This window comes from Lissotriton vulgaris, chromosome 4_1 (assembly GCF_964263255.1).
Source record: "Lissotriton vulgaris chromosome 4_1, aLisVul1.2, whole genome shotgun sequence".
NCBI lineage: Eukaryota > Metazoa > Chordata > Amphibia > Caudata > Salamandridae > Lissotriton > Lissotriton vulgaris.
The window spans coordinates 1090818844-1090845446 of NC_141691.1; the positions used below are offsets into that span (position 1 = coordinate 1090818844).

General features: G+C 47.6%; 1 protein-coding gene across 4 annotated transcripts in view; it reads left to right on the forward strand.

Annotated features, from left to right (window-relative positions):
- Positions 1–26603, forward strand: part of CLPTM1L (CLPTM1 like) — a 2174700-nt gene that overhangs the window by 458573 nt on the left and 1689524 nt on the right. For all 4 annotated transcript variants that reach the window (XM_086965311.1, XM_086965312.1, XM_086965310.1 and 1 more), the window contains one exon: positions 18846–18963. In XM_086965311.1, coding sequence (XP_086821437.1) covers positions 18846–18963 — 118 coding nt within the window. The remainder of the gene's footprint in view (positions 1–18845; positions 18964–26603) is intronic.

A 26603-nucleotide genomic window follows, 5' to 3' on the forward strand; every position in this document is an offset into this window, starting at 1 on the left:
AATCACGTGGACGCCTGGTAACGTAGTTTGGGCTGCTACTACCTCTCTCGCCGTAGCGCGGGCACACGCCAAGATGGCGTAACCATGCGCTTTATAAATTCCTTTATTATTATTATTATTATTATTATTAATATTATTATCTTTGCCAGCCAGTGCCCAGCGGAGGGTGGGTCAACACTCTTTTGCCTGACCCCCAGCTTAACTGTACCCTGTTCCTGCGCTGCCTGCTGTCCCTGCACTTCCACTGCGCTGGTTGTGGTCCCTACGCTGCAGCTCCCCTTGCCCCTCTGTTGTCTGCTGTCCCTGTTCCCTTCCCTGCCGCTCCTCCTCCCCCTGCGCTGTGTACATTACCTGTTCCCCTACGCTGCCACTCCCTACTGTCACTGTGCTGCTGCTCCCCCTGCGCCACCGATCCCCCCCCATGCTGCCTGCTGTCCCTGTACCTGTGCTGCTGCCACCTTCTGCTGCCGCTTCCAGTGCACTGCCTGCTGTCCCTGTTCTCTGCGCTGCTGCTTCCCCTGCTCATGCGCTGCCTGCAGTCCCTATTCCCTGCACTGCCGCTGCCCCTTCCCCTGCCGCTGCACTGCTTGCTCTCCCTGTCCTGCCTGCTGTCCCTGCACTGCCGCTCCCCCTGCCTGCTGAACCTGTCCCTGTGCTGTTGCTCCACCTGCGCCGCCACCCCCTGCTTTGCCGCTCCCTCTGCACCTACCTGCGACTCCCCTTGCCAGTGTGCTGTAAACTGCCTCAGTCCACGCACTGCCTGTTCCTGATCTTGCCTGGCACCCAGTTCCACTAGGACAACCCATCAGAATCACTAATGGAGGCCACCACACTGCCACGCAGCGGACACACCCAGCCGGCATGCTGCCACCACACCGCTGGTTGCACAACACCCAGCTCCATTGCCCCTGGCCCTCCTGCCACCCAGTGGTTCACCGCCAAGGAACTCCTGGACCCCGGAGACCGAAACAATAGCTTTGTCTCCTCCTCCTCACACTCCACCAAAGGACCCTTCACCTGCCGGCACTGCCACTTCTCCTGCAACACAACCTATGAAAGAGCCCACACCACTCCTGCCCACAAGACCAAGAATACTCCACAACTGCTGCATTGTATCATGTTTAACACTCACTCACTCTGCAAAAACGCTATTGAAATCTGGGAAACATATATGTAGGATGGTGGAATCTAACTGTCTAGTTACCCCCACTTTTTAGGTCTCGTCTATTATATTCCGCAAGGAATAGATAGACGAGAGTATTGTGGGCAAATCAAGCTCTGAAACCATCGCGGATTTTGGACAGTGCCTGTGGATTACTCGAGCGGAAAGAGCGTCCACATCAAAGCCATCAGCCTCCCTCCCACAGGCATCTATTACTTCCCCAGCGTGCGCAGTGCACCCTTGGCCTCACTTCTCCTCCCCCCTAATTACATCCCTTACATCCTGTGAGCTTCACTTCAAAGGCATCCGCTCCCCCGCCCCCTGCTTCACAGTACAAAGGAATGCGCATTTCCCGGCCGCTTTTAATTTCATTTCGCTGCGGCGTGTTTATTTAATTTCATTTTGCGGCCGCGTTTTTCTGCCCTTCTGGTCTTCCATTCATTTTTCCTTTCTGTGTTTTGTTTTGTAGAAGTTACAGTAGTTGCCGAAGAGTGAACGAGTGCGTTGCGAAAACCATGTACAGTTCATTTCCGTATTAACTAAACTTGTACAACTGGAACATAGACTGAGTAAAGTGTAAAGCCGTACTTCTGATGAGCTCCCCATGGGGAGATGAGTGATGCGGAGATATAGTTCTGCATCAATCACATCGTATAAGGCAGTTAGTGTTGGTGGCTAATTAGTGAGCTCAATTTTGCACGGAAACCAGAGAATCTTGTATTTGCGATGCCTCTCCTTTTGGCCCGCGCTTGTACAACAAACACAACAAATGTATACCACACACGTATCTCCCCCGCACACAATCACCTTTTATAGTCCCCTTATTTATATGTATACGTTGTGTTACCAAGCTCACAAATGGCAATTTCCCCACAAACTGACCTACGGGACTTTACTTGTCAGAAGCTAGTCAGTGTAACGTATGCTCACGGGAGGACGCAAACGATAATACTTGAAGGTGGTTTGTGAAAACTCTAAAGATGCTTCTGCTTTTCTCATGAGCAAGTGGGGCTTTGTGACCTAGCGACTCCTAGACAGTTATGCTTAATCAGTTAGGTGTTCCTGCTTAATGAGCGACGCACAGATGCCCAACTTAAGTGCCTTCGGATGTTTGAAATGACACGGATACAAACGGTTAGTCCATTCAACTCAGTGGAAGACAAACACAAAGCCACCCGTAATTTTTAGTAAGTGTATTTCGAGTTTGTTAATAGATTCATTCGAACTATATTTTGTTTGTGTTCCTCAAAACTGCATCCGCCTTTTACAGTCTTGCATGCCCACCATACCCACGCTGTCTCAACCCTGCTGGCAGCAGTCAATCATTGCCCTGGCTACACAAATTATGTGGGACAGGTAAAGTCTCCGACTCTACCGGGGTGCTTTTGGTATATCTATGATGGTACAATAACGCTCCCTGAGCACCTGTACGTGTAATAGAAGCTGCAGGGCTACTCTCATGGGATCATGAGAATAGCTCCTGGGGTACCTACTATTCTGGCTAGATATGCCTTAATAAAGTTGTAAAAGTATCCACGGTGTAATTATCCTAGCCAAGGTGCTATTATCAGGATGATGTTTCTTTTAACCATGGGCCTGCCCCATCCCCCGGATCAGTTAAGGCCAACCCCCCAGTTGAAGATCCCTCCTCTACATATATGCCATCTTTGACACCCCCACCAATCCTCAATAGCACACAGTTCAGAGGATTCTGAAACCTGCCAAGGAAAACTCCACAACAAACATGGATTACAAAAAAAGTCTGATGTGGAGGAAAAAATACACGTGTGAATATCCAGATGTTCACTCATCCTTTTGACGCAGAGCTACAGTCTTAAATACCATTCCTTTAGGTGGCTGCATGAATTGACTCTTCAGGTGCCCGTGCTATCCACACCCCTGCGGGTGTGCCCTTCAGTTGATCAGCGCAATACTCCCCATGTTCAATATAATGCCTGTGTGACAACCAGGTACTTAAATCAGAAGGATTACCAAAATAATGTGACAGTGGATTGAGGCATGGTTGACTAAATCATGCAGCAAGAAATGGTAAATTATGCAGCACTTTTTGTTATCACTTCGTTATTTTGAACTTTTTTAAAGATGGTTATACTATCGGCCAAAAATGTAACTTCATTAATGCTTGTTGACAACCAAATACTAGTGAACCTATGCAACGGGACCTTCCTCTGCACGTGAACACTTCACCATGTTTTTAGTAACTTGTTTCACTGGCTTCTGTCCTGTGTGTGTGTGACACGGCTGTGTGTGTGTTTTCTGCATATGTTTGAGCTTCTGGTGTGTGTTTGCGTGCATGTTACCTTGTGTGTTTGCGCACCTTCTTGTGTGTAATGTGCGTGTGTCTGTATATATGTTTTAATGCATTTGCTTGTTTTCCTTCAACCGCATTTCAACGGTAGCGCCCAGAGGCCCTTTCGAGGCCGAAAAAGCGCTCTATAAATGACTTGCATTCTCTAGCTTTTTTTGTTAAAATTCTGTTGATTTATTCTGCCCACGCCCCGTCTCCATCCCTCCTTCATTCATTTACACCTCACACCCTCTACTCCGCGACTCTTGCCTTCGTTCCCTCGCATTTTCTGTCGTCCTCTTCCTCCCTTCATTTCTGCACTTTCTTCCCAATTTATCATCCAGCTTTTTTTTGGTGTTTTTTGCAGTTTTATTTAGCACTAACTCGACCCGAGAAGGTATTGGAGTTTCACACCTCCCCCACTTCTTTCCTCTCTAATGCACTATCGCCTTCCACTGCCTCCTCTATGACGTGTCTCCCTACTCCTCCACTACCGTCCTCGAGCCTTCTCCTGACTAGACACCCTCACTTCCATTTCCTATGTTTCTCTCCCCGTCCTTTTATCTCCTGTACCCAGCTCGTATCCTTCCTTTCCTCTCCCCCCCCGGCCCCCCACGCCCCCAGTCCCCTTCCCTTCTCGTCACCTCCACCAGGTCTCTTCCCTTTCCCCGCATTCCTCTTTCTTTTCAACTTTTTTCTACCTCACTTACCATCCGCCTTCTCCTCCTCCACTACTCTCCCCCCTGCATAAACCCGTCCCCTTGCTGCCCATCGACGCTCCCCTGCTGTACCCTTTTCGGGAAGATCCAATATTTTCATATCCCCTTTCACCACCACTGCCTTCAGCCATCCTCTTCATCTATTCTTCTTAATCTCCTTCCCTCCACTACCCATCTCTCGCCCATCAGTCAGCCCACTTCCCTCCTTTACCCCTCTCTCCTCGTTCTCCTCCACTCCACCATTCTCACTCCCAACTCAGCTCTTTCCTCTTGTCTCTGTCTCACTCTTTTCTGCTCTCGCTTGTTCTTTCTGTCTCTCCTTTTGTATTTCTTTCTTTTATGTTTTTATTTTTTCCTTTCATATTAATGTTTGCATTCTTTTTGTTCTCTTGGCTTCTAATTCTCGTTCATTCACCTTTTTTCTTACACTGCTTTTCATTGTTTTAATCTTTTTCTTCTGCTCGCTAATTTTATTCAGTTTTCTCCTTCCATGGACCTTCTTTGTTCTCATCTTTAGGTATGGGGTTTTTCAGCACAGCTGTCAAAATAACCTGTTGTTTACAGCACACTTAGAGAAGGTGTTAGGCGTGCCCCTTTCAACCAATGCCTTTTTTTCAGCAGCCCCTTTTAGCCATTGTCAGAAGACTGTCATTTGCCGCTTGACTCAGCCTAGATGGGTGGATCTCCCCCATCTGAAGCTACTCACAGCATCACTCAGCACCACCAGAGCACCACTCAGCACCACCACAGCACCACTCAGCACCACCACAGCACCACTCAGCACCACCACGGCATCACTCAGCACCACCACAGCACCACTCAGCACCACCACAGCACCACCACATTATCACTCGGCACCACCACAGCACCACCACATTATCACTCGGCACCACCACAGCACCACTCGGCACCACCACAGCATCACTCAGCGCAACCCCAGCATCACTCAGCGTAACCCCAGCATCACTCAGCGCAACCCCAGCATCACTCAGCGCAACCCCAGCATCACTCAGCGCAACCCCAGCATCACTCAGCGCAACCCCAGCATCACTCAGCGCAACCCCAGCATCACTCAGCGCAACCCCAGCATCACTCAGCGCAACCCCAGCATCACTCAGCGCAACCCCAGCATCACTCAGCGCAACCCCAGCATCACTCAGCGCAACCCCAGCATCACTCAGGACCACCCCAGCATCACTCAGGACCACCCCAGCATCACTCAGGACCACCCCAGCATCACTCAGGACCACCCCAGCATCACTCAGGACCACCCCAGCATCACTCAGGACCACCCCAGCATCACTCAGGACCACCACAGCATCACTCAGGACCACCACAGCATCACTCAGGACCACCACAGCATCACTCAGGACCACCACAGCATCACTCAGGACCACCACAGCATCACTCAGGACCACCACAGCATCACTCAGGACCACCACAGCATCACTCAGGACCACCACAGCATCACTCAGGACCACCACAGCATCACTCAGGACCACCACAGCATTACTCCGCACCACCACAGCATCACTCCGCGCCATCACAGCATCAATCTGTGCAACCATTCAACAACAACTGGTTCAAATATGTTCTCTCAATGTTTCAAGCTTTATTACAAATGTCACAAAAAGATGTTAATATTTCACTTCTGTTCTTGGATTTTCATCACAACAAAATACACTGAACATAATCTTCACAAAAGTTATTTACAAAAGTTTAAGCTATTGCCATTATAAATTGCAATCACTTTTATTTAAGTATTAATTATTTAAAAAAATTAAAAGCCATTGTTATTTGTAATATCAATACATCTAAGTCCCGTAAATACAAAACATGTTGCATTACAAATGCTATAGGTGTCACATTTGCGAAAGTTATAACTATTGGCATTGTAAATGACAAAGCTATTAATTTAGCTATTTTCAAAACCACGTAATTAAAAAATTGTCATTTACAATACCAATAGCTCAAACTTTCATAATGCGAGACCTATTGCATTGCAAATGCTTGTTTTTCCTGGTGTTTTGCTGGATTGTGACTTAGTCTGACTGGGATCCTGCTATTCAGGACCCCAGTCTATCTTCTTTCTCCTGTAAATTGATTGCATGTACTTTAGGTACACTCCAGATTGGATTCTGGGGCACCCTTATCAGTCCCTAGTTATATGGTACACCATGTACCCAGGGCATAGGTACCCCAGAGGCCTCCCAGGGGCTGAAGCATGTATTGTGCCTCCCCTGAGAGGCCTTTCAAAATGACACCACAGGTCTGCTACTGTAGCCTGTGTAAGGTGGTGCATGCACCCCTTACCTAGATGTAGGTTACCTATATCTAATCTAAATCACTGCACATATAAACCTATCATTCGCCCCTATGGCAGACCTTATCAATCCTGAAGGCAGAGTGCTGGGTTTTGTGTGAGAGGGCGCCCCTGCATGAGCAGAGCCCCTCTGCAGCTTTCAGAACCTATTTTTCAGGGTTATCTGTGATGCACCCAACCATATATATTTAAGTGCATTATAACCTCGCGGTAAATGCTAACTTAAAAACGGCTGCTTAGAAACATGTTGTGTTTGTTGTCAAACACCTTGGAATCATACCTTCCCGCCAGTAACTGGCGGGGGAGGTATGATTCCACCCTTCTAGAGGGACTTAAGTGAAACACCGGTACACCCATTACCAACTTTCTCGACCTGGGCATCACAAAATGGATGCTGCCAGCCACAGACACGAGTCTGCCCTCCTGCTACTGAGCCAAGCTCGAGCAAAGGAAGGACTGACAATAGGTTTCCTGTCACAGGGAGGTGTGACGACCTCCCGGACAGGCTTTAGTGTATTGGGCTGGGTGGGTGCACTCGGAGCGTGCCAGAAAGTCTGCACTGGGGGGACACTTGGTGTCCCCATGCATAGTCCAGCTCTAACCGGTTGCAGGAGCCATTTGCTCCTGCTCTGGCGCGAAACTGGACAAATGACATGGGTGTAGCCACCCCCCTGTCCTGACCCTCCCCTAGATGGGTCCACAGACTTAGTCCAACCCCTTCCTTGGGTATAAAGTAGGAAACCTGACTACAGTACTTTGGATTTTACCTGGACTAAACTCTGCAAGCAGAAACCAAGTACTTTGACAGTCTACCCTTCGCTGGACGACAGAAGAATCTCCCTTGGAGTAAAGGAGTTACTCCCCTGCAGCAGCAGGCACCTAAACACATCTGACCGGTTTGCATCTCCCGAGCTCCTGAGGACTCCGAAGATTTCTGCATTACAGGAGGTGGGTTCCGAGCGTCTCTGAGGGCTATCTGCTCTCTCAGCAATCCTGAGACCAGTATACCTCGTGGGGACCGTGCAACCCGAACCCCTGTGCACCGTGTACTTTTGCAGCAGCATATGCTTTTTGGCGATTCCTAAGGTTGTGCATTGGACTACGTGTAGTCCTGACCGTGCAGTATTTCCACCAAAGATCTTTGGCCTCTACTCCACGAGTGCTCTGTGGGCTTTGTGATTCAGCTTGAGGTCCCTTTGCCATCCCTGGTCTTTTGGCCTGTGGGTCCTAGCGAGGGTCACTTTGAATTTCCTTGGGCTTTCCTAGTTGCTGCAGACGTGCCCTGACTCCCCATAGCTTGGAGAGTCCCCAGGACCTTGCTGGTCATCACCGTAACTTGTTTCCTCTGCCAGTGTGGGTTGCTTTTGCCAAGGCTTGTTGGTGTTCCATCCAGACACTGACCCCTCAGCACTCAACATCCTTTGTGGGACAGCTCACCTCCGGACTTTGGTCATCGTCGACGTCTCCTGGTCCCAGTGGCTGCAGAGTCAAGCCATCCTATCTTCACACCTGAAGCACCCGACATCGGTGGGCTTTCGTCTATCGAGCCCCTGGAAACCCTGAAGTGACCCAGACTCTTTCCCCTCTGCTTTCAGTTTCTTCTCCCCTCGGATCCAGGCTTGGATTTCACCAGACACTTCATCTTCCCGGCAGCAGTACTTCTTTGCATCATGCCATTGAAAACTACGAGGGTTTCGGACACCACTTGACCCCTATGCACCCTGCTCCTCTGGGATAGGTAACACAGGTACCTCGGTACTCACAAGGGTGCTGGCTTTAGAACCTTCTATGTTCCAAAGGGTTTGCTTGAAGTCCTCTCTGAAGTGTCCTTAAACTGTAATTTTCCTACCACGACTTTCCCATAGAGTTGTATAGAGCTCGCGTCTGTGTTGCCACACTGCACCTGTCCTCCCTGGGTACCTGTGGCACTCCTTTTGGTGGTTCCTTGGGGTCCCAGCGATTCTACGTGCTCGAGGCACTGTGTCTAGTGAAGTCGTTGTTATACCATTTTTAGGTCTCGCTGAAGCAACGAGCATGTGTTGCTCTGCGAGAGTTTAGTAAGGGGCTTTCAAAAGTGCTCCCAAAGGCTGGAGGCGGATGAGGTACAGTGCATGTGCACCAGGCGCGCGCACCATTTGTCAGCCTGCAGCCTTTAGGAGCGCTTTCGCGGCCGCTTTGATGTTCTCAGTGAGCCGCGTGGCCACTGAGAACCTCAAAGCGACCGCGAAAGTGTTCACCATTTGCCACCCCCTCCCTTATCCCACTTCCTGCTTGTTTGTCTTTACCATGCCCTCCTTAAAGGGCACAAATGTAGTGTCTCCTGTGAGGATGACTCCGTTTGGTCTGGGCACACGCAGGGTTTCAAGACCGGCAATTTGTGTGCCTACCATGTGTAATGAAAGGCACCATATCTACCAAAATGTCTGTTAAGTTTCCGTGTGTATTTTTCTATCTATTTGTGAGAAGTTGGCCTGGTATGTGATGTTCACTATTCTAGTGAGCACCGTGCACCAGTCCAAATGACCCTTATGGTGATTGGTTGTAAGTCAACCTTATAGACCAGCTATCCTAGGGGTAGCATGGACAAAAGCAGTCTTAGGCTAAACTATCTCCTGTCTGGGGTGGTGCTAGCACCTCCCTGTGACAGAAAACCTTTTGTCCAGGCCTCCCCTGCCGGAGTTTCGGTCAGCAGCAGGAGGCCAGACTTGTGTTTGTGGCAGCAGCATCCATTTTGCGATGCTGAGGCTCTGGTTAGTTTTAACCATGTTTACTGTTAGCAACATGTCTTCTCCCTCTAGCAGGGTGGAATGCTACCCCCGTCCCCAGAATTGGCGAGGGGGTAGTATTCCAAAGCGTATGACACCTTACACGACATGTTTCGATAAAGCCAAACCAAAGATAGCATATAACCGCGAGGATTATAATGCACTTAAGAGTATATGGTATGGTAATACCCTGGAACAGCTATAAGGACATGGTTCCGAAAGCTGCAGACAGGCTCAGCTCATGCTAGAGCACCATCTCACATAAAACCAAGCACTCTGCCTCCAGGATTGTTAAGGCCTGCCATAGGAGTGACTTATATATGCATATGTGTCTATATGTAAAGGTAGATATAGGAATACTATACCTAAGCAAGGGGTGATTACACGACCTTGCCCCAGCTGAGTGATCAGCCAGTTTGGATGGCCAGCCAGGGGTGGCAAAAGATATGCTGCAGGCCCTGGTAGGCCTTGGGTGCACCTATGCCCTGGGTACCTATAGTACACTGTACAGGGGCTGATAAGGTGATTCAATGTCCAATTAGTTATGTACCTAGGGTACATGGAGTCCATTTTACAGAGAGAGCAGATAGCCTGGGGCCCTGATTAGCAGGGTCCCAGGCCAACTAAGTCGAAAACCAACTAAACACAAGGCAAAAAATCTGGGGTAACCATAGTCAGATATCCATCCTCCTACACTATCTATCTATCTATCTATCTATCTATCTATCTATCTATCTATCTATCTATCTATCTATCTATCTATCTATCTATCTATCTATCTATCTATCTATCTATCTCCCTCACTCTATCTATCTCCCTCACTCTATCTATCTCCCTCACTCTATCTATCGCCCTCACTCTATGGTCTCACTCTATCGCCCTCACTCTATCTATCGCCCTCACGCTATCTATCGCCCTCACGCTATCGCTCGCCCTTGCGCTATCGCTCGCCCTTGCGCTATCGCTCGCCCTTGCGCTATCGCTCGCCCTTGCGCTATCTATCGCCCTCACTCTATCTATCGCCCTCACTCTATCTATCGCCCTCACTCTATCTATCGCCCTCACTCTATCTATCGCCCTCACTCTATCTATCGCCCTCACTCTATCTATCGCCCTCACTCTATCTATCGCCCTCACTCTATCTATCGCCCTCACTCTATCTATCGCCCTCACTCTATCTATCGCCCTCACTCTATCTATCGCCCCACTCTATCTATCGCCCCACTCTATCTATCGCCCTCACTCTATCTATCGCCCTCACTCTATCTATCGCCCTCACTCTATCTATCGCCCCACTCTATCTATCGCCCTCACTCTATCTATCGCCCTCACTCTGTCTATCTATCGCCCTCACTCTGTCTATCTATCGCCCTCACTCTGTCTATCTATCCCCACCCTCTCCTTCACTCCTGCGACACCTTGACACATTTGGTATTCTTGTCTCTTCCCCTCTTCACCCGCCTCCGGTTCCTTCTAGTCCCACTCCACCCCCTGTTGATCCCCTTCTTGTCCCTTGTTCCCCTATCGTCCCTGTCCCTATTGTAGCTTCTGCTTTACTGCTTAACACCCGTTCTGCTGTCAAACATCAGACAGCTCTCTTTAACCTTCTGACCACTGATTCCCCGGATTTCCTCTTTTTGACTGAAACCTGGTTTACTGCTGACTCCCTTCCCGACCTCTTAGCCATTCTTCCTGACACCCATTATGCCCTCCGGGCTGATCGTTCGGACGGTAAGGTGGGGGGAGGGGTGGCGATGATCATTCGGTCGACCCTCAAATTTCAACTTCTCAATCACCCCCCCCATACCCAATGTGGACTACCTTGTGGCCCGCTCTCTCAATCTTTCTGCCCCCCTCACTGTCGTCCTTGTGTACCGTCCCCCACAATCTATGCCTTCCTTTGTAGCCTCCCTTCAGGACCTTATGGCCACTCTTGTGGTCAACAATTCCTCCGTCCTTCTGCTCTGCGATTTTAATTATTGGCCGGGCGACCCTAGGGAAGACCTCCCCTCGAAAGATTTCTCAGGCACTCTCCAATGTCTAAACTTTACATCTCATGTCTCAGTCCCCACTCACGTCCAGGGTCACATTTTGGATCAAATCTGGTCATCACGTCCTATTGTCTCATCTCTTCTCATATCCCCATGCGTTTGGTCGGATCATTTCTCCATTTCCTTCTCCATCCATCTGGGAGCGGTCGACAAGCCCCCCCTTCCGAAAAACATCTTAGCCCGCAATTGGAATCGGACCGACCTTGACTCCCTCTCCCTCACTTTGGCTTCCTCTGCTCCTAACCTCACTAATCTTCCTCTTGATTCCCAGGTTAACGCCATTGGCACATGGCTTTCCTCTTCGTGCGATCTAGTCGCCCCGCTCAGAAAGATCAAGGCGGTTCGTTCACATGACGCGCACAAATGGTTCTCTCCAGAACTCAAGACACTTAAACTCGACCTTAGGCGGTCGGAACGTCACTGGAGACGGAACTATTGTTCTTCCTTGCGCGCCAAATACAAATCGCTCCTCACTGAATATAAAAAAGCGATCCTAGCGGCTAAAACCGCTTACTTCACTGAGAGAGTAGCTCTCGCGGCCAACAAACCCCGTGAAATTTTCTCTCTGGTCCACAATATTGCCACCTCTGATCGCTCCACCCCTAGTTTGGTTCCCTCACAGTCCCTCTGTTCTTCACTTAATGACTTTTTTATCGACAAGATCGTGAAGATCAAAGCCAACATTCCTACAGTACCTCAACCTCGTCCTGCCTGTCCCTCTATCTGTCCCTCTTTCTCTCTCGCTCTTTTCCCTCCCATCTCTACTGATTTATTTTTAAAACTTCTGGTCAAAATCAAGTCTGGCTCTCCCGTGGACTGCGCGCCAGCACGCATTCTTAAAACTCTTTTCACCAACTGTCCTGCTCCCCCTCTTGCTCTCCTTAACTCCTCTTTGGCTCTCGGATCTGTCCCCTCTTCTTTTAAATCCGCTATAGTTCTCCCTATCCTAAAAAAAAACGGCCTAGATCCCTCTCTTCCTTCCAATTTCCGACCCATTTCTCTTCTTCCCTACCTCGGCAAGATCCTTGAAGCTCATGTCACTTCCTGCCTCTCCACTTATATAGAGGAGAATGGCCTCCTTGCATCCCATCAAGCAGGATTCCGCCCGGACCATTCCACGGAGATGGTGGTTCTCGCAGTCTTGGACGAGCTCAAGGGGAAGGCCGATTCTAACCTCCCCCAAGCCCTGGTCCTCCTCGATTTGTCCGCTGCGTTTGACAAGGTTGACCACTCCATCCTTCTCGACCGTGTCAGCGCAGCGGGCATTCGGGGTGAGGCCTTCTCCTGGCTGGCGTCCTTCCTTCGGGATAGGTCCCAGGCAGTTCATCTCCCCGGTTTCTCTGCTCCTCCCCGCCCAGTCACTTGTGGCGTTCCCCAAGGCTCCTCTCTTTCCCCTCTCCTTTTCAATCTTTATATTCATCCCCTCATCACCTCTCTCCTGGAGCTGGGGGTCTCTGTGTACAACTACGCAGATGACCTCCAGCTCGTCTTTGATCTTTCTTCTACTCCTGATTCCCTTCCCAAGTTCTGTTCCACTTTAGTTTTAATTTCTGACTGGATGAGCGCTAACCATTTGAAGCTCAATCCAGACAAGACGGAACTTGTCCTCACTGGTGGCCCCTCCAATCCTTGGTCCCCTGCACATTGGCCCCTTTCTTTTGGTCCCCCCCCCGGTGCCCGCTTCCTCCGTCCGCACTCTTGGGATTAAAGTCAGTCATGACCTATCCATGCACAGTCAGATCAGTTCCGTTGTGTCTTCTTGTTTTCTCTCTCTTCGTTTAATTCGGAAAATTTCACGTTTTTTCTCTACCGATGCACTTAAATCCATAGTCATGGCCCTTGTCACCTCCCGCCTTGACTATGGGAATGGCCTGTACGTGGGCATACCTGCTTACGAATCCCGCCGTTTACAGGCCATCCAAAATCAAGCTGCTCGTCTTATCCTCTCCCTCCCTAAATCTATTCATATCACTCCGGTTCTCAAATCACTCCACTGGCTCCCTGTTCGCTTCAGATCCTTCTTCAAACTGGCCTGTCCAGCTTTTCGGGCTCACTCCCGCTCTGCGCCCCCGTTCATCACCTCTCTTGTTTCTTCTCATGCCCCTGTCCGCACTCTTCGCTCCTCCTCTCTTTCTCTTCTACATATCCCTCGCTTCCGTAAATCCAGAACGGGGGGCACCCGATTCTCAGTCCTGGCCCCCCAGTTCTGGAACAGTCTTCCTCTTTTCATCCGCTCCATTCCCATCTACACTCATTTCTGCAAAGCTCTTAAAACCTTCCTTTTCTCTCAGGCATTCCCTTCTTAAATCTCCTTGGGTCCCCTCTGTTGAGTTCTGATCAGGTCCCCAGCGCCAGGAAGCCGCTCGGCCATCGTGCGCTTTATTAAATATTTTATTCATTCATTCATTCATTCACTCTGTCTATCTATCGCCCTCACGCTATCTATCGCCCTCACTCTCTTTATCGCCCTCACTCTATCGCCCTCACTCTATCTATCGCCCTCACTCTATCTATCGCCCTCACTCTATCTATCTATCTAGCTATCTATCTATCGCCCTCACTCTATCGCCTTCACTCTATCTATCGCTGTAGGAGAGTATGGTCTGCTTTCCTATGGTCACCCCAATTTTTGCTTTTTGCTTCACTGGTTTTCGACTTAATGTGGCTGTGGGCCTGCTAATCAGACCCACAGCCTGCTGTTCTCTCTCTAAATTCATAACCATGTACTTTTGGTACATCACCAATTGGGTATTGGGTCACCTTATGAGCCCCTGTACAGTGTACTATAGGTACCCAGGGCATAGGTGCATCCAAGGCCTACCAGGGGCTGCAGCATATCTTTTGACACCCCTGGCTGGCCATCCAAACTGACACAACTGGCTGATCACTCAGCTGGGGCAAGGTCGTGTAATCACCCCTTGCTTAGATATAGTATACCTATGTCTAAACCTATATCTGGACACATATACACCTATAAGTCACTCCTATGGCAGGCCTTAACAATCCTGGAGGCAGAGTGCTTGGTTTTATGTGAGATGGTGCTCTAGCATGAGCTGAGCCTGTCTGCAGCTTTCAGAACCATGTCCTTATAGCTGTTCTGGGGTATTGCCATACCATATACTCTAAAGTGCATTATAATCCTCGCGGTTATTGCTAACTTTGGTTTGGCTTTATCAAAAGATGTCGTGTAAGGTGTCATACGCTTTGGAATACTACCCCCTCGCCAGTTCTGGCGACGGGGGTAGCATTCCACCCTTCTAGAGGGGTGAGACATGTGGGTAACAGTAAACGCGGTTAAAACTAACCAGAGCCTCAGCATCACAAAATGGATGCTGCTGCCACAGACACAAGTCTGGCCTCCTGCTGCTGACCGAAACTCCTGCAGGGGAGGCCTGGACAAAAGGTTTCCTGTCACAGGAAGGTGTTACACCACCCCAGACAGGAGATAGTGGATTGAGGCAGGCAGGGCGAGTGAAACTAGACACTGCCTGGGGCGCACAAGACACCCCATGCATAGCCCAGTTCAAACCGGTGCTGGGGCACTCCAGCTCCAGCTCTGGTGCGAAACTGGAAAAAGGGAAAGGGGTGTAACCACCCCCTTCCTGGTTCCCACCCATAGGAGGGACCTAGCAGGTAATCCAGCCCCTTGATTTGGAATAAAGGTAGGAGCTGTATCCATAGACTTTAAATAATCCTGACTGAAACTTTGAAACGAAACTCTGGACCCTTCGAAATTTCACTCGACGTGGAAGACTGAAGAATCTCCCTTGTGGTCAAGGAGTGACCACCCTGTGCAAGCAGGCACCATCAAGCGCTCTACGGTTTGCTTTGTTGCAGCTTCCGCCGGAGCTCGAGCGACAGAGATCGACAAAAACCGGATTCCCAGACTTCCAACAGCCCGATCCACAGCCACAGAAAAGCTGAGACCTGTGGAGGCGACGTGAGACGTGGGACCGGCCATCTTGAAAAGCCTGCGAAGTGCTTCCCGTGCAGCTCCCGAGGCACCCTCGAAGCTGTGCATTGGAGACTGAGAAGCCCCAGCCCCGAGCAGCTTTTGCACCGAAGATCACCTCTCCACACTCACCGAGTGCTGCGTGGGGCCCTTTTGCATTTTCCTGCTCGACGTGTCTGTCCGGTCACTTGCCCGTTGGCTAGTGGCCTCTGTGACGACGAACCTTCGAATTTACACTACTGGTCTGGTTGCTCCAGACTGGCCCTTGCTCCCCTGAAAAGGAGCAGCCCATCAGAACTTGCTTGTCTGATCCAGAAGCCATCTTCAATTCCTGCGTGGGTTGCATTTGCCAAGGCCTGTTTACTCCAATCCGGAAGCAGACACCGCCGACAGCGAGAGCCTTCGTGGGACAGTCCGTGTCCGACTCCTGGTCATCGTCGATGCCCCCGGGTCCACGTGGCAGCAGAGACAAGCTTCACGACAACTACCTGATTGCGCCCAACATCGCCTGGTTCCTTCCTGGTCACTGGCTAGTGACCCAGACTCTGTCCCCTCTACTTTCAGGTACTCTTCATCTTCAATCCACCCTTGGATCCAACCGGACTCTTCTCTCCTGGCCGCCTGCAGCATCTTTACCTCCAGGCTCCATAGAACTCCACGAAGAAACCCGACGCACTTTGACACCTATGCACCCGCTTCCTGTGGGTGAGGCAACGCAAGTACTCCGGTGCTCCTGTAGTGGTTTACACCTCTAGTGTCCTAGTTTTAAGTGGTTAAGTTCTAGTCCAGTCGGAAGACTTCCAAATCTGCAACTTTGTAACTTTTACACGCCATTGACTTGCATTGGTGCACGCATGTGCATTTAGACCAGGGGTCTCCAACCAGTAGCTCGGGAGCTACTAGTAGCTCACCAGCACCCTCAAAGTAGCTCTGAGGTGAAGCCAAACCAAGCCGATCTTAGAGATTCTGTGTATATTAAAGAAGGCAGCACTGCTCGTTTCATTACTAGTAAGAGTTACAGACAGCCAAACCAATGACAGGGCCTCCAATACTCAAACCCACACTGTATTGGCCTATCAATCAATCAATCAATCAGGGATTTATAGAGCGCACTACTCACCTGTGAGGGTCTCAAGGTGCTGGGGGTTGTGGGTATGGGGGATTTGGGCAGCTCTGGTCACTCAAAAAACCAGATCTTGAGGCTCTTCCTGAATGCTGGAGTGTGGGGCTTCATCTGATTCTGAGGGGGAGTTTTTCGAGGCCTTGGCCGCAATGTAGGAGAAGGATCTGCCTCCTGTTCTGGCTTTGTGGATGCGGGGGATTTTGGCCAATGCCTGGTCAGCAGAGCAAAGGTTTCTTTTGGGTGCGTAGAAGGAGATTCTTTTGTTGAGGTATAGGGGTCCGGTGTTGTGGAGGGCTTTGTAGGTGTGTGTGAGCAGCTTGAAGGTCACTCTTTTTTCGACAGGAGACACTGGAGGACTCGTAGGTGCTGGGGAATGTGGTCTTGTCGTGGGATGCTGAGGATGAGTCTGGCTGCGGTGTTCTGGACGGTCTGGAGTTTATGGAGTAGAGATTTGTTGATTCCGGCATAGAGGGTGTTCCCGTAGTCTAGCCTGCTGGTGATGAATGCATGGATGACGGTCTTCTTGGATTCGGGGGGGGATTCATTTGAAGGTCTTGCAGAGAGTGTTGAAGCATGTGGAGGCTACGGCATCACATGAACCATCTTTATCCACTTTAAATCTACCTAAGACGTAGATTGGCCATGTTATACGCCTGGCACTATCAGTTGCACCGTGTGCGACATCAAAGAATAGTAGCAGCAGTAACCAGGGCTGACCCACCAAAGTGTGTGACTGCAAGTACTAGAGTGAAAATGTGTTAGTTGGGAGCATGATCAACCAAAGAGCTGAGGAGGAGAGAGTATGCATCCAGGGCAGAGAAAGTTAGAAGCCTCACATTCCATTTTGTGTGGGTGTGTGACATTGTGTCCTTCCCTAACAAACAGTGTTGATTCCTTAAAGTTACTCCTAGTGTCAAGGACTGCCAAATATGTATGCTGGTCCCCATCATAAGAGTATTATCTCTGACGCAATTGAGCCCGTTCATGGTATAATTGTGCCATAGCCATAACATTTTCATCCTTGACTATTTTGTGCATACAAGTCTAGTAATTACATTCCTGCTGCCATCACTGACATATTAATAGCATGACTGGCCTGCTTTTAGCCCATCCTGACAGAGTGGAAACCGCTTCACCCATAATAATGGCCATAACTAATATATGCTGGGCATCCGGCTGTGGCACAGTGGTAGCCCTGATTTAATCATGGCATTATTAGCATAACAGAGGCATTTGTAGTGTTATGGTGAGCAAGCATGGTCTATGATTCCAATACCTGGATATTTGAAGCAGAATTTGTCAATTTGAGGTATTTTTACATGTGGAAAACTGATTTGATTTTTAAAGGAAAAAATTGTTTTTTCAGAAAGGTTTTTCTTCTGGAAAATTGAGTTTGATTGCTCAAAGTGGAAAGTCATTTTGATAGAAAAATATGTGTATTTTCAAAAACTAATATACTAATGAAGACCAAATATTGCAATTCTAAACCACATTTAAAGTTGTTAGATGAATGATAATTTCATTTGAGTTGGGGAGACTTACTGCTGTGGTAATACCCTTTGTGGCACACAGCATGGGATTATTTGAATTTTACTTGATTACAAGCATTTAATATTGATAAACATTTCCCTAGCATTCCGCTGATAACTTCACCTGGAATGTTTGGGTGGTTACTTCTGATAATCGTGCATAGGGTGGTCACAGTGTAATGGTAATACATATCGTCAGCTTTTTACAGTGATAAAATATGCGAGTAGCTCGGCAGGACTTTCCTTGAGCAGAATTAGCTCTCACTACAGAAAAGGTTGGAGACCCCTGATTTAGACACTGCACCCGCATCCTGTGGGCCGCTCCCGTCCTAACTTCTGTTAGTCCAGTGTAGCCCCAGCGAATCTCAAGGCCCTAGGCCTTACCATTGTTCTTGACGTGGTTCTTATACCACTATTTTAGTATATGGTTTTAGGGGCCACCAGGGCCTATCCATAATTGTGCAACTTTTGTATGTTATATGAAGTTCTTTGTTTAACGCTTGTGCTTCTGTCCTCATAAAGAGTACAGGGGATTATTCTAGTAATAAATACATATATTTTATAATATATAACTTGTTTGGTGTCCTTTCATTTGGTATTAAAGGGATTGCATATGGTAAAACAGCTGGCTTCACATGCCCTCTTGAGTTAAAACTAAGACTGCTTATGTCCATGCTACCCCTAGGATAGCTTGTCTATAAGGTTGACTTACAACCAATCACCATAAGTGTTGTTTGGACTGTTACAAGGTGCTCACTAGAATAGTGAACATCACACACCAGGCCAACTTCTCACATCCACGCTCTATAAAAGATATATATATTCTGTAGTTCGCCTATATAGATTGTACCCTAACTCGATTTTTTAAATTTTCTGATAATGAAACATCATGCATTTGTCATTTATATTTCAGATGATAAACCGTTCAACAACTGAGTTACCACTCACAGTTTCATATGACAAAATATCTCTTGGAAAGCTTCGGTTTTGGATCCATATGCAAGACTCTGTGTACTCCCTACAGCAGTTTGGTAAGAAATGATAAGAAAAGTTGTGTGCGTACAAAGTGATAAATTATGTTTCTAAACAGGCAATGGGGCAGGTGAATATTATAGTGTTTTACAAGTTCCCATTTCCTGCAGGGACTATAAAATGATATGAAAGTACTTTCTACACACTCATCTTTTGTGTCCCAGTGCATGTTGGGTAACTTACCAGCATAATGTTTGCTGTTGCCTTGATACCTGCACTGTCTTCAACCAGGCTTCAGAAGCTCAAATATTAAATATATGCATCTGATAGACTTTCAGCTTCAGATTCCATACCTTGGAATATTCCCCAGATGTCTGGAGATAGAAAATTCTGAGAAGTATACCTTTGTGTCGGTAGGTGATGTCAAACGGCTCTGCATCTGCATAGTAGACATCGTCCCTTCCGGTTGTGATAGAATTGGTTTCTATATAGCCCCCGCCCCCCCTACCCCCCCCCCCCCCCCCCCAAAGCACGCTGACATCAGTTATATTCTTTCCACGCCAACGGTGCCGATCTAGAAGAGCTACTCCAGGTATATCTTGACCATTATTTTGTTTTGTTTTTCACATTTTTCCGTCTTTTTTTTCTCTTTCTGCTCCTAGTGAGCTAGGTATGTCCCCTAAAAAAGCCAGCAGTGTTTAAACCATGTGGGGCCTGTCTCAGACAAATGTCTCTGACAGACCCACAATTGGTTTGTGTGGGGTGGCAGGTCACAACCTCCGGAACTGTCCCGACTGCCACACTATGAATCTGAAGGCAATTCGGTAGACAAACCCCCAGATGCATCAAGAACCCATTTTGCTATTCCTTAATAGCGAAAAACAACCATTCGCTATTAAGGAATAGCAAAATGCAATGCATGAAGAAATCACTAAAAAAATAGCGATTTCTTAAAATTTCTTAATTGTGACTCGCAAATTGCGAGTCGCAATTGAGGAATACCTCCCCATTCATTCCTATGGGCCTAGAGGCCCATCAGAATGAATGGGAAGACATTCTCAATTTGCGAATCGCAAATTGAGAATGCGATTTGAAGGGTGCAGGGGTGTCCAAAGGACACCCTGTTGCACCCCAGAAATTGATCTGTGCACATATGGTGCGCACACACATGCCCTTAGGGCATGTGTGTGCGCAACATGAAACTTTGAAAAATGCACTTTAGTGCATTTTTCAAAGTTTTTGCAAATTACCATGAAGTTCAACTTCATGGTAATTTGCGAGCCCTATTAGCGAAATCGCTATTTTTTACACTTTAATTCATTGCATTTAAGGAATCTCAATTTGAGATTCCTTAAATGCAAGTAATCGCAATTTTGCGATTTCTTAATTTGCGATTTTTGCATTTGGGATGATGCATCCCAAATGCAAAAATACCGGTCGCAAAGGGGCAGATTCTGAGAATCTGCCCCTTTGCGAGCGGATTTTACCTTGTTGAATCTATGCCTAAGCTCCTGGCATCCCTTCATCAAAAGACTCCGCACCACTCCAGGTTCTGGTTGCGAGGAAGGTCCCGCACACGCTGAGTCATTCCAGTCAGTTGTTGTCACGGTCGATGTGGTTGTCAGGTAAGTCCCACAAACAGAAGTAATTTAAGAAGTCGAAGCGCTCTTTGACTTCACCCCATAGGTCCAAGTTCTCAGATGAGGCACAGGAACGACACCACAAATTAAAGCGCTCTTCCCGCACCTCCCTAAACTTCCTGTAGCCAAAGCGACGCCTGCCCAACTCATGGAGTTTTATGAGGCCATGTATTTCATATCTTGGTGTGAGGACCCCTCTGGACTGCCCTTGGCACCCCCATGGTTCTGGGAGGTGCACTTCTAAAAGCAGGCTCTCTCAGCACCGGTCTGGCCTTCTGGTTTCATTCCCAGATCTGACCTGACTCCGGTCATGAATCCTTTACCTTCGCTAGGGTTTGGCGGTGCCGAATCCATAATCATTCCGGACTCCGAAACGGACCTGGAATAGTGCCAACGGGATCCAAGCGTCCGCTCCATTCTGATACAGTGCCTTATTTCCTTGGCAGAGACCCTGGCCCCTATGAAGATCATTTGGCCCTACTGGATGATGATTACAGGTATAAGGAGCTAGGGGGCCCAAGTGGCCTGGTCTCTCCTCCTAGTGTGTCTACAGAGGAGGGAGCATCTTTTGCTATGCTGGTGAGCAGGGCGGCTGTGGCCCTCGACCTTCAGTGGAAGTCAAGACTAATGTACTGACAGAGGGGCTTCAGCCCGGGCTATCCCACACTGAAAACCTTTACTGTTCTCTAACAAACCCTCTCTGATGTCCTGCTCCGGCCAGGGCCAGCCCTTCACAGGCACCCCCTTGCACAGGGTGATTGCACATCACCACCAACCCACTCCAAGGGTCCCAGCTTTCCTCACCTTGAACCTTAACCCTGAGAGCCTTGTGGTGCAGGCCTCAACGTCCAGGGTAAATCCCGCTACTTTCCCTCGACTCCACCAGACCGAGAATCCAAGAGGCTGATACCTTTGGGAAGAGGATTTCTTCTTCTACCAACCTTGCACTGCCTTGGGTGAACAGCATGTGCCTCATGGACAAATATAGCTACACTGTGTGAGACTCGGTTGCGCAAGAGCGACTCGGAGGAGGCTAGAGCTATTCTGAACCAGGCTATTGCTGATGGCAGGGACACAGCAAAGTTCACCATCAGATGCTGGCTGGACACAGTAGAATTGATGGCAGGACCATTGCTTCATCGGTGGGGCTGCACTGCACTGCAACGCCTGGCTGAGGTCATCCGGCTTTTTGGGGATGGCCAGGCATCCCTAATCGATATGCCCTTTGATGCCACTTGCCTTTTTGGCGACAAAGCAGACTCAGCGCTTGTGAGCTTCAAAGAGAAAAAAAGTCACCACCCAGTTGTTGAGGCTCATCATGGCCCCACGTCAGCCACACTCTTCCTTTTGCCACTTCTGTGAGGGCTCAGCTACGTCCTTTTCAACAGAGGCCCCAAGGCCAACACACCTCCCAGCCTTTTCATGGCCACAGACGTGGTTCCCACAAGTCCAGTGGGAACCAAGGCCAGAGGTCTGCAGAGTCTGCCACCCCTCATAGCCCCCCCGCAGCAGCCTCAGCCTTAAAATCTTTTTAGTATGCCCTTGCAATAACACAGACACACTATTGGAGGCAGGACCACCTACCCCAATGGCAAGCTATTACGGCAGACTCCAGGTGCTCCAAATTGTTGGGCGGGGTTACGCCCTCTTACTCCTAGCTGTCTTATCCCCATGGCACAGTTTCTAGATCTGCTGATGGCGGACCATGTCTCCTTGTTGCACCAGGAAGTGCAAGCTCTTTTGGTCAAAGGAGCCATCGAGAAGGTCCTGGCATCAGAAGTAGGTTGTGATTGTTATTCCTGCTGCTTGATGACTGGCTGCTGAAGGCGAGCTCACCCCAGGCAGTCGTAACCCACCTCCAAACAATGGTAGATCTGCTTTCTTTGCTGGGGTTTACTATCAACATGCGAAAGTCACCCCTGACTCATTCTCAGACAAGCTCTTTGATTGGATCCATTTTGACATGGTGCAAATCTGTGCCTACCTGTTGGAGCGGTGTAGTGTAGTCCCAAAAAGTACCCTGTCATGCAGGACCTAAGACGTTTACGGATAACATGTACTGTGGGTCTGATGGCAGTGTAGTGTAGTTCCTATATTCCCAATAGGCTCTGCGCATTGGAATAACATAAACGATAGTTTAGACGTAGGACTTAGGTCGACTATGTCTCTATTGAATATGTTAGACTTAATTATGAATGCCAATGCCAGCTAGCTCAGAGGTCACTAGAAACTTTCTCAAGTAAACAGGAAGGTGTTAACTTTCCTGAATAGACAAGAAGGATTAGTTTCTGACAACCGCATAAACATGACAACTTTGCTCCCTCCAGAATAAGGAGTATATCTCCAGAGTTGCGGAAACAATAGATAACTATTTTACTCAGTCAATCGTGCATGCTTAGTTTCACCAGAAACGCAGAGAAATAGAGAGACAGGCGTTTTTAATAAAAGAGGTTATTTATTGAACAGTCTTCTTTCTCATGCAAGAGAAGTGAGTTGCCACAATTGCAATACTTGTTATAAAGTAAAGTGCATACAGTAAAAGGAGTATTATGAAATAATACTGTAAAAGCATGGTATGGTTTCTAAGCCATACAGTGTTTAAAATAGATAAAATATATACATAGATAAAACCATGACTAAACGTACTCAACTGGTGCTTCTAAGATACGCCTACCCCGGTGTACCTAACCTAAGTCTAGTATGTGGGAAGGAGTAAGTGAGCTGCAGTTTAAGTTAAGATAGTTTTTGCCAAGAATCTGAATCAAGAAATCTCTAAGGGTTTAACCAGCTCCGTACATTGTTTATAGAATGAAGGAGGTCTTGTATCTCTCTCTCAGGACTCGATCTCCCAGCAACCCGCAAGGGTGACCAGGAAACAATGGAGCTGGATTTCTCGGCAGGAGTAAAGACAGCGTCTCTCTCAGTGCGTCAATGGGAGGGTCGGCTTCCTTCGGCACTTGCCACAGCAGGTCGTCGGGCAAGTAGATAGCTGATCTGCTCCAAACCACCGTGTGTTTTGCTAGGGCAGATGCTGGTATATTTAAACCGCGCGGTTTCCCCCGCAAGACCGACCCCTACGAAGATTCGGAACCGGGTGCTGGATGGCTCCATCGTGCTCTGCAACATAACTTGTTACATCCAGTGACACCTATCATAGTGTCCACCCGGAAAATTATGTATTACTGATTCAGACCTGACCATTATACGCATTAGAGGAAGATTCATCAGAAAAGCACATTTTTGCGTCAGCACCGTGTTCATGTTCAATGTATACTGGCATCCATCTTTAAATAGAAAGCGTGTGGACCTCTTCTCTTTTAGACAGCGTTAATTCGACACCCGAAAATCAGGCTCGCCCTCCGTGTGACATCACACTGAAGTCCCGTTAACATTCAAAATACTATTTTGCCCTGAGGAAGCCCAATCTGGGCGAAACGCGTTGGCTGTCATCTCTGTCAAGATTGTGTTTGAAGACTGCAATAAAAAATTATTTGAAGAATAATCTGAAGGACCGCTACTCTTTTTTGTGAACATATATGAATACCCTTTGAAAACCGCTTGGTTTATGTACTGTACTGTATATTGTTGCCTCTCAGCTCTCTATTTTGTCTGGTATATTTATACCTGGAAGGTGCAGAGTTTGACATAAGGTTGGACATAATGCGTCACTAAGATCTCGCAGTTCTTTTGGATTCCAGGAGTTCTAGGACAAATCAATACAGAAGCAGGGGGAATTCCCGGGCTGCTGGAGGCTTGGTTTGTTTAAGAACGCGTTGGGCTTTCTAGGAGTCTATGGGAGTAGCCTTGCCGTATTTGGACTGCATTGGCTATGACTTAATATGGATATGATTCTTATGCCTTTATAAGGATATGATTTGTTATAACCACATAAGGGCATAAATCGGGAATATTTAAATAGGGTCCTAGATACGTTTACAACACCCACTCCACGTATAATGTCCATCATTACTAAATACTAAGCAATTTTAAACATATGACTATGCATGTGTTTTCCATCCCACCCCAAAATACATAAAATGCATTTGAAATGGTATATACACGAAAAATTAGTAATATACTGTACGTTTTCACGCAGTGGTATCATTCAGACAATGCATATATTGTACATTGGAATGTTGACTTGAATGAATCACAAAAATTACATTTATGAAATGGCTCTTAATACAGAAGAGAAGGTCGAGACCATTTCATCACATATTTATACAAGAATGTACATGTGCTAGAGGCTAAATAAAAATATTGTCTCTAGAGTTTCAAAATAGAAATCTTGTTCTCTAAGAATAGTTCTACTTTAAGCAGAGTATCGTGTGCCAAAAAAAGGTAAATATTTTGGGAATGGGGAAAAAATAATTTCGCTTTCAGGCCAAAAAATAGTTCCACAGTTTTTTTTTTGAAGTTTGTTTTCCAAAATTGAAGGTCGAATTCAGAGTTCAGGGAATGCTATGTGCTCAAAAGTTATTCTCGTTGTTAGGAGAGAAAATTAACTCAGATAGGCTGGCAAAGAATTTGTCTACAACAGTAGGTGAAAGTTGGACCAGGTCAGAAAAAGTAGAAATAGTGCAGATATGAGAAGCATTGCTGTCATCGGTGTTCAGATCAGCAATGGTCACAGAAGGTTGTACCTGTGTGCCGCTTTCATCTCGTACCTCACCGTCACCTAATTGTAATGGTGAGGTCTCAACGAATGCAGTCATCAGAATAGGTAGCCGCTGGGGACAACTCGTTGAATGAGCCGTTACCGAACCAAGCAAAGTATCGATATCCAAAGGTACTGCTGATGGTAGTGTGAGACAGACGTCCAACACGCATTCTTCTCCGTAGAGCAGGCATCGTAGAACAGGTAGGATGCAATCTTGAAAGAAACCAGGTAGTATTCAGATCTCTTAGCCGAGCTAAGCCGAGTACTTTAGTTATCCTTTCTCGGTATCTCATCGCTAGGATCGTTTCTTCCATGGTAGCCTGAGTTTTGTTTGTGGCTGAATTTGCCATATCGGAGCAGAAGGAACAAAAATAAAATTCCTGCTACGAGTCCCAAGATGAGAGGCATTCCGCCAAACACAGTGCACGAAATTCGGGAAGATGCTCAGGACTGCTTCAAAGGATGCTAATAGTCCCGAAAAAATTGTCTTAAATACATGTGCGATGCCACTGGTATCAGACATGTTTAAAATTTGACCTAACATTTCTACGAAATGCACGGGGCAGTTTGTCGATAATAATGCATGTATCTCTGCCGCTATCCTTGCAACTTGCAGATCATACGTTTCTCTAGACGAGGTTAAAGGCACAGTTGTTTGTAAAAGAATGGATTTCATTCTGCTCAAAGTATCAATTCGAATAGAAGAGCTATTCAGAGAAGGCCATATCGTTGCCTCCTTGTCTGGTTTGCTGTTTGGATATAATACTTGCATACAGCAAGTGACCATGGAAGTTATACTGACGAGATAGACCCTTCCTGGCACCATGCCACAACAGCTGCGGTCACTTATTATAACGTAACTGCCGTTGGAAAGTTGTCCGAAAAAAGTCTCTATCTGTGTAGCCGGGGTGCCGTGCAGGTGGCATGAAATTTTATTTGATGAACCTTCGCAGGCTCCATGCAAGTTAATTCCTTGACACAGAAGTGTACCGCTTAGTGAATTTTTGCATTTATTACCACTAAGAAATACCTCTTTTTTTCCCCCACTGTAACATTTATGTGTATAAGGTAGATTCCAGGTCGACTTGATGTAACCTTTACCCAACCTTTCATACAGGCCTGTTGGTATATGCTTTTGGCAATATTGAAACTGAAAAGTCGTTATCGGAATTGTAATTGTGCCATGTATTATCCATTCAATGACGGGTCTTTCGGAGACTGTCAATGGCAATCTTTCTAGTTTTTCAATGCGCAGCACCGTATAGTCTGCTCCGTTTTGTGCCAAAGAGATTTGTTTATCAGTAAGGTTAAAGATAGAAAATAATGACGTTGTGTTGATTAGACGCCATGGCACGTAGCTGTGGTAAATAAATTTTACCTAACCATTTTTCCGTATAAT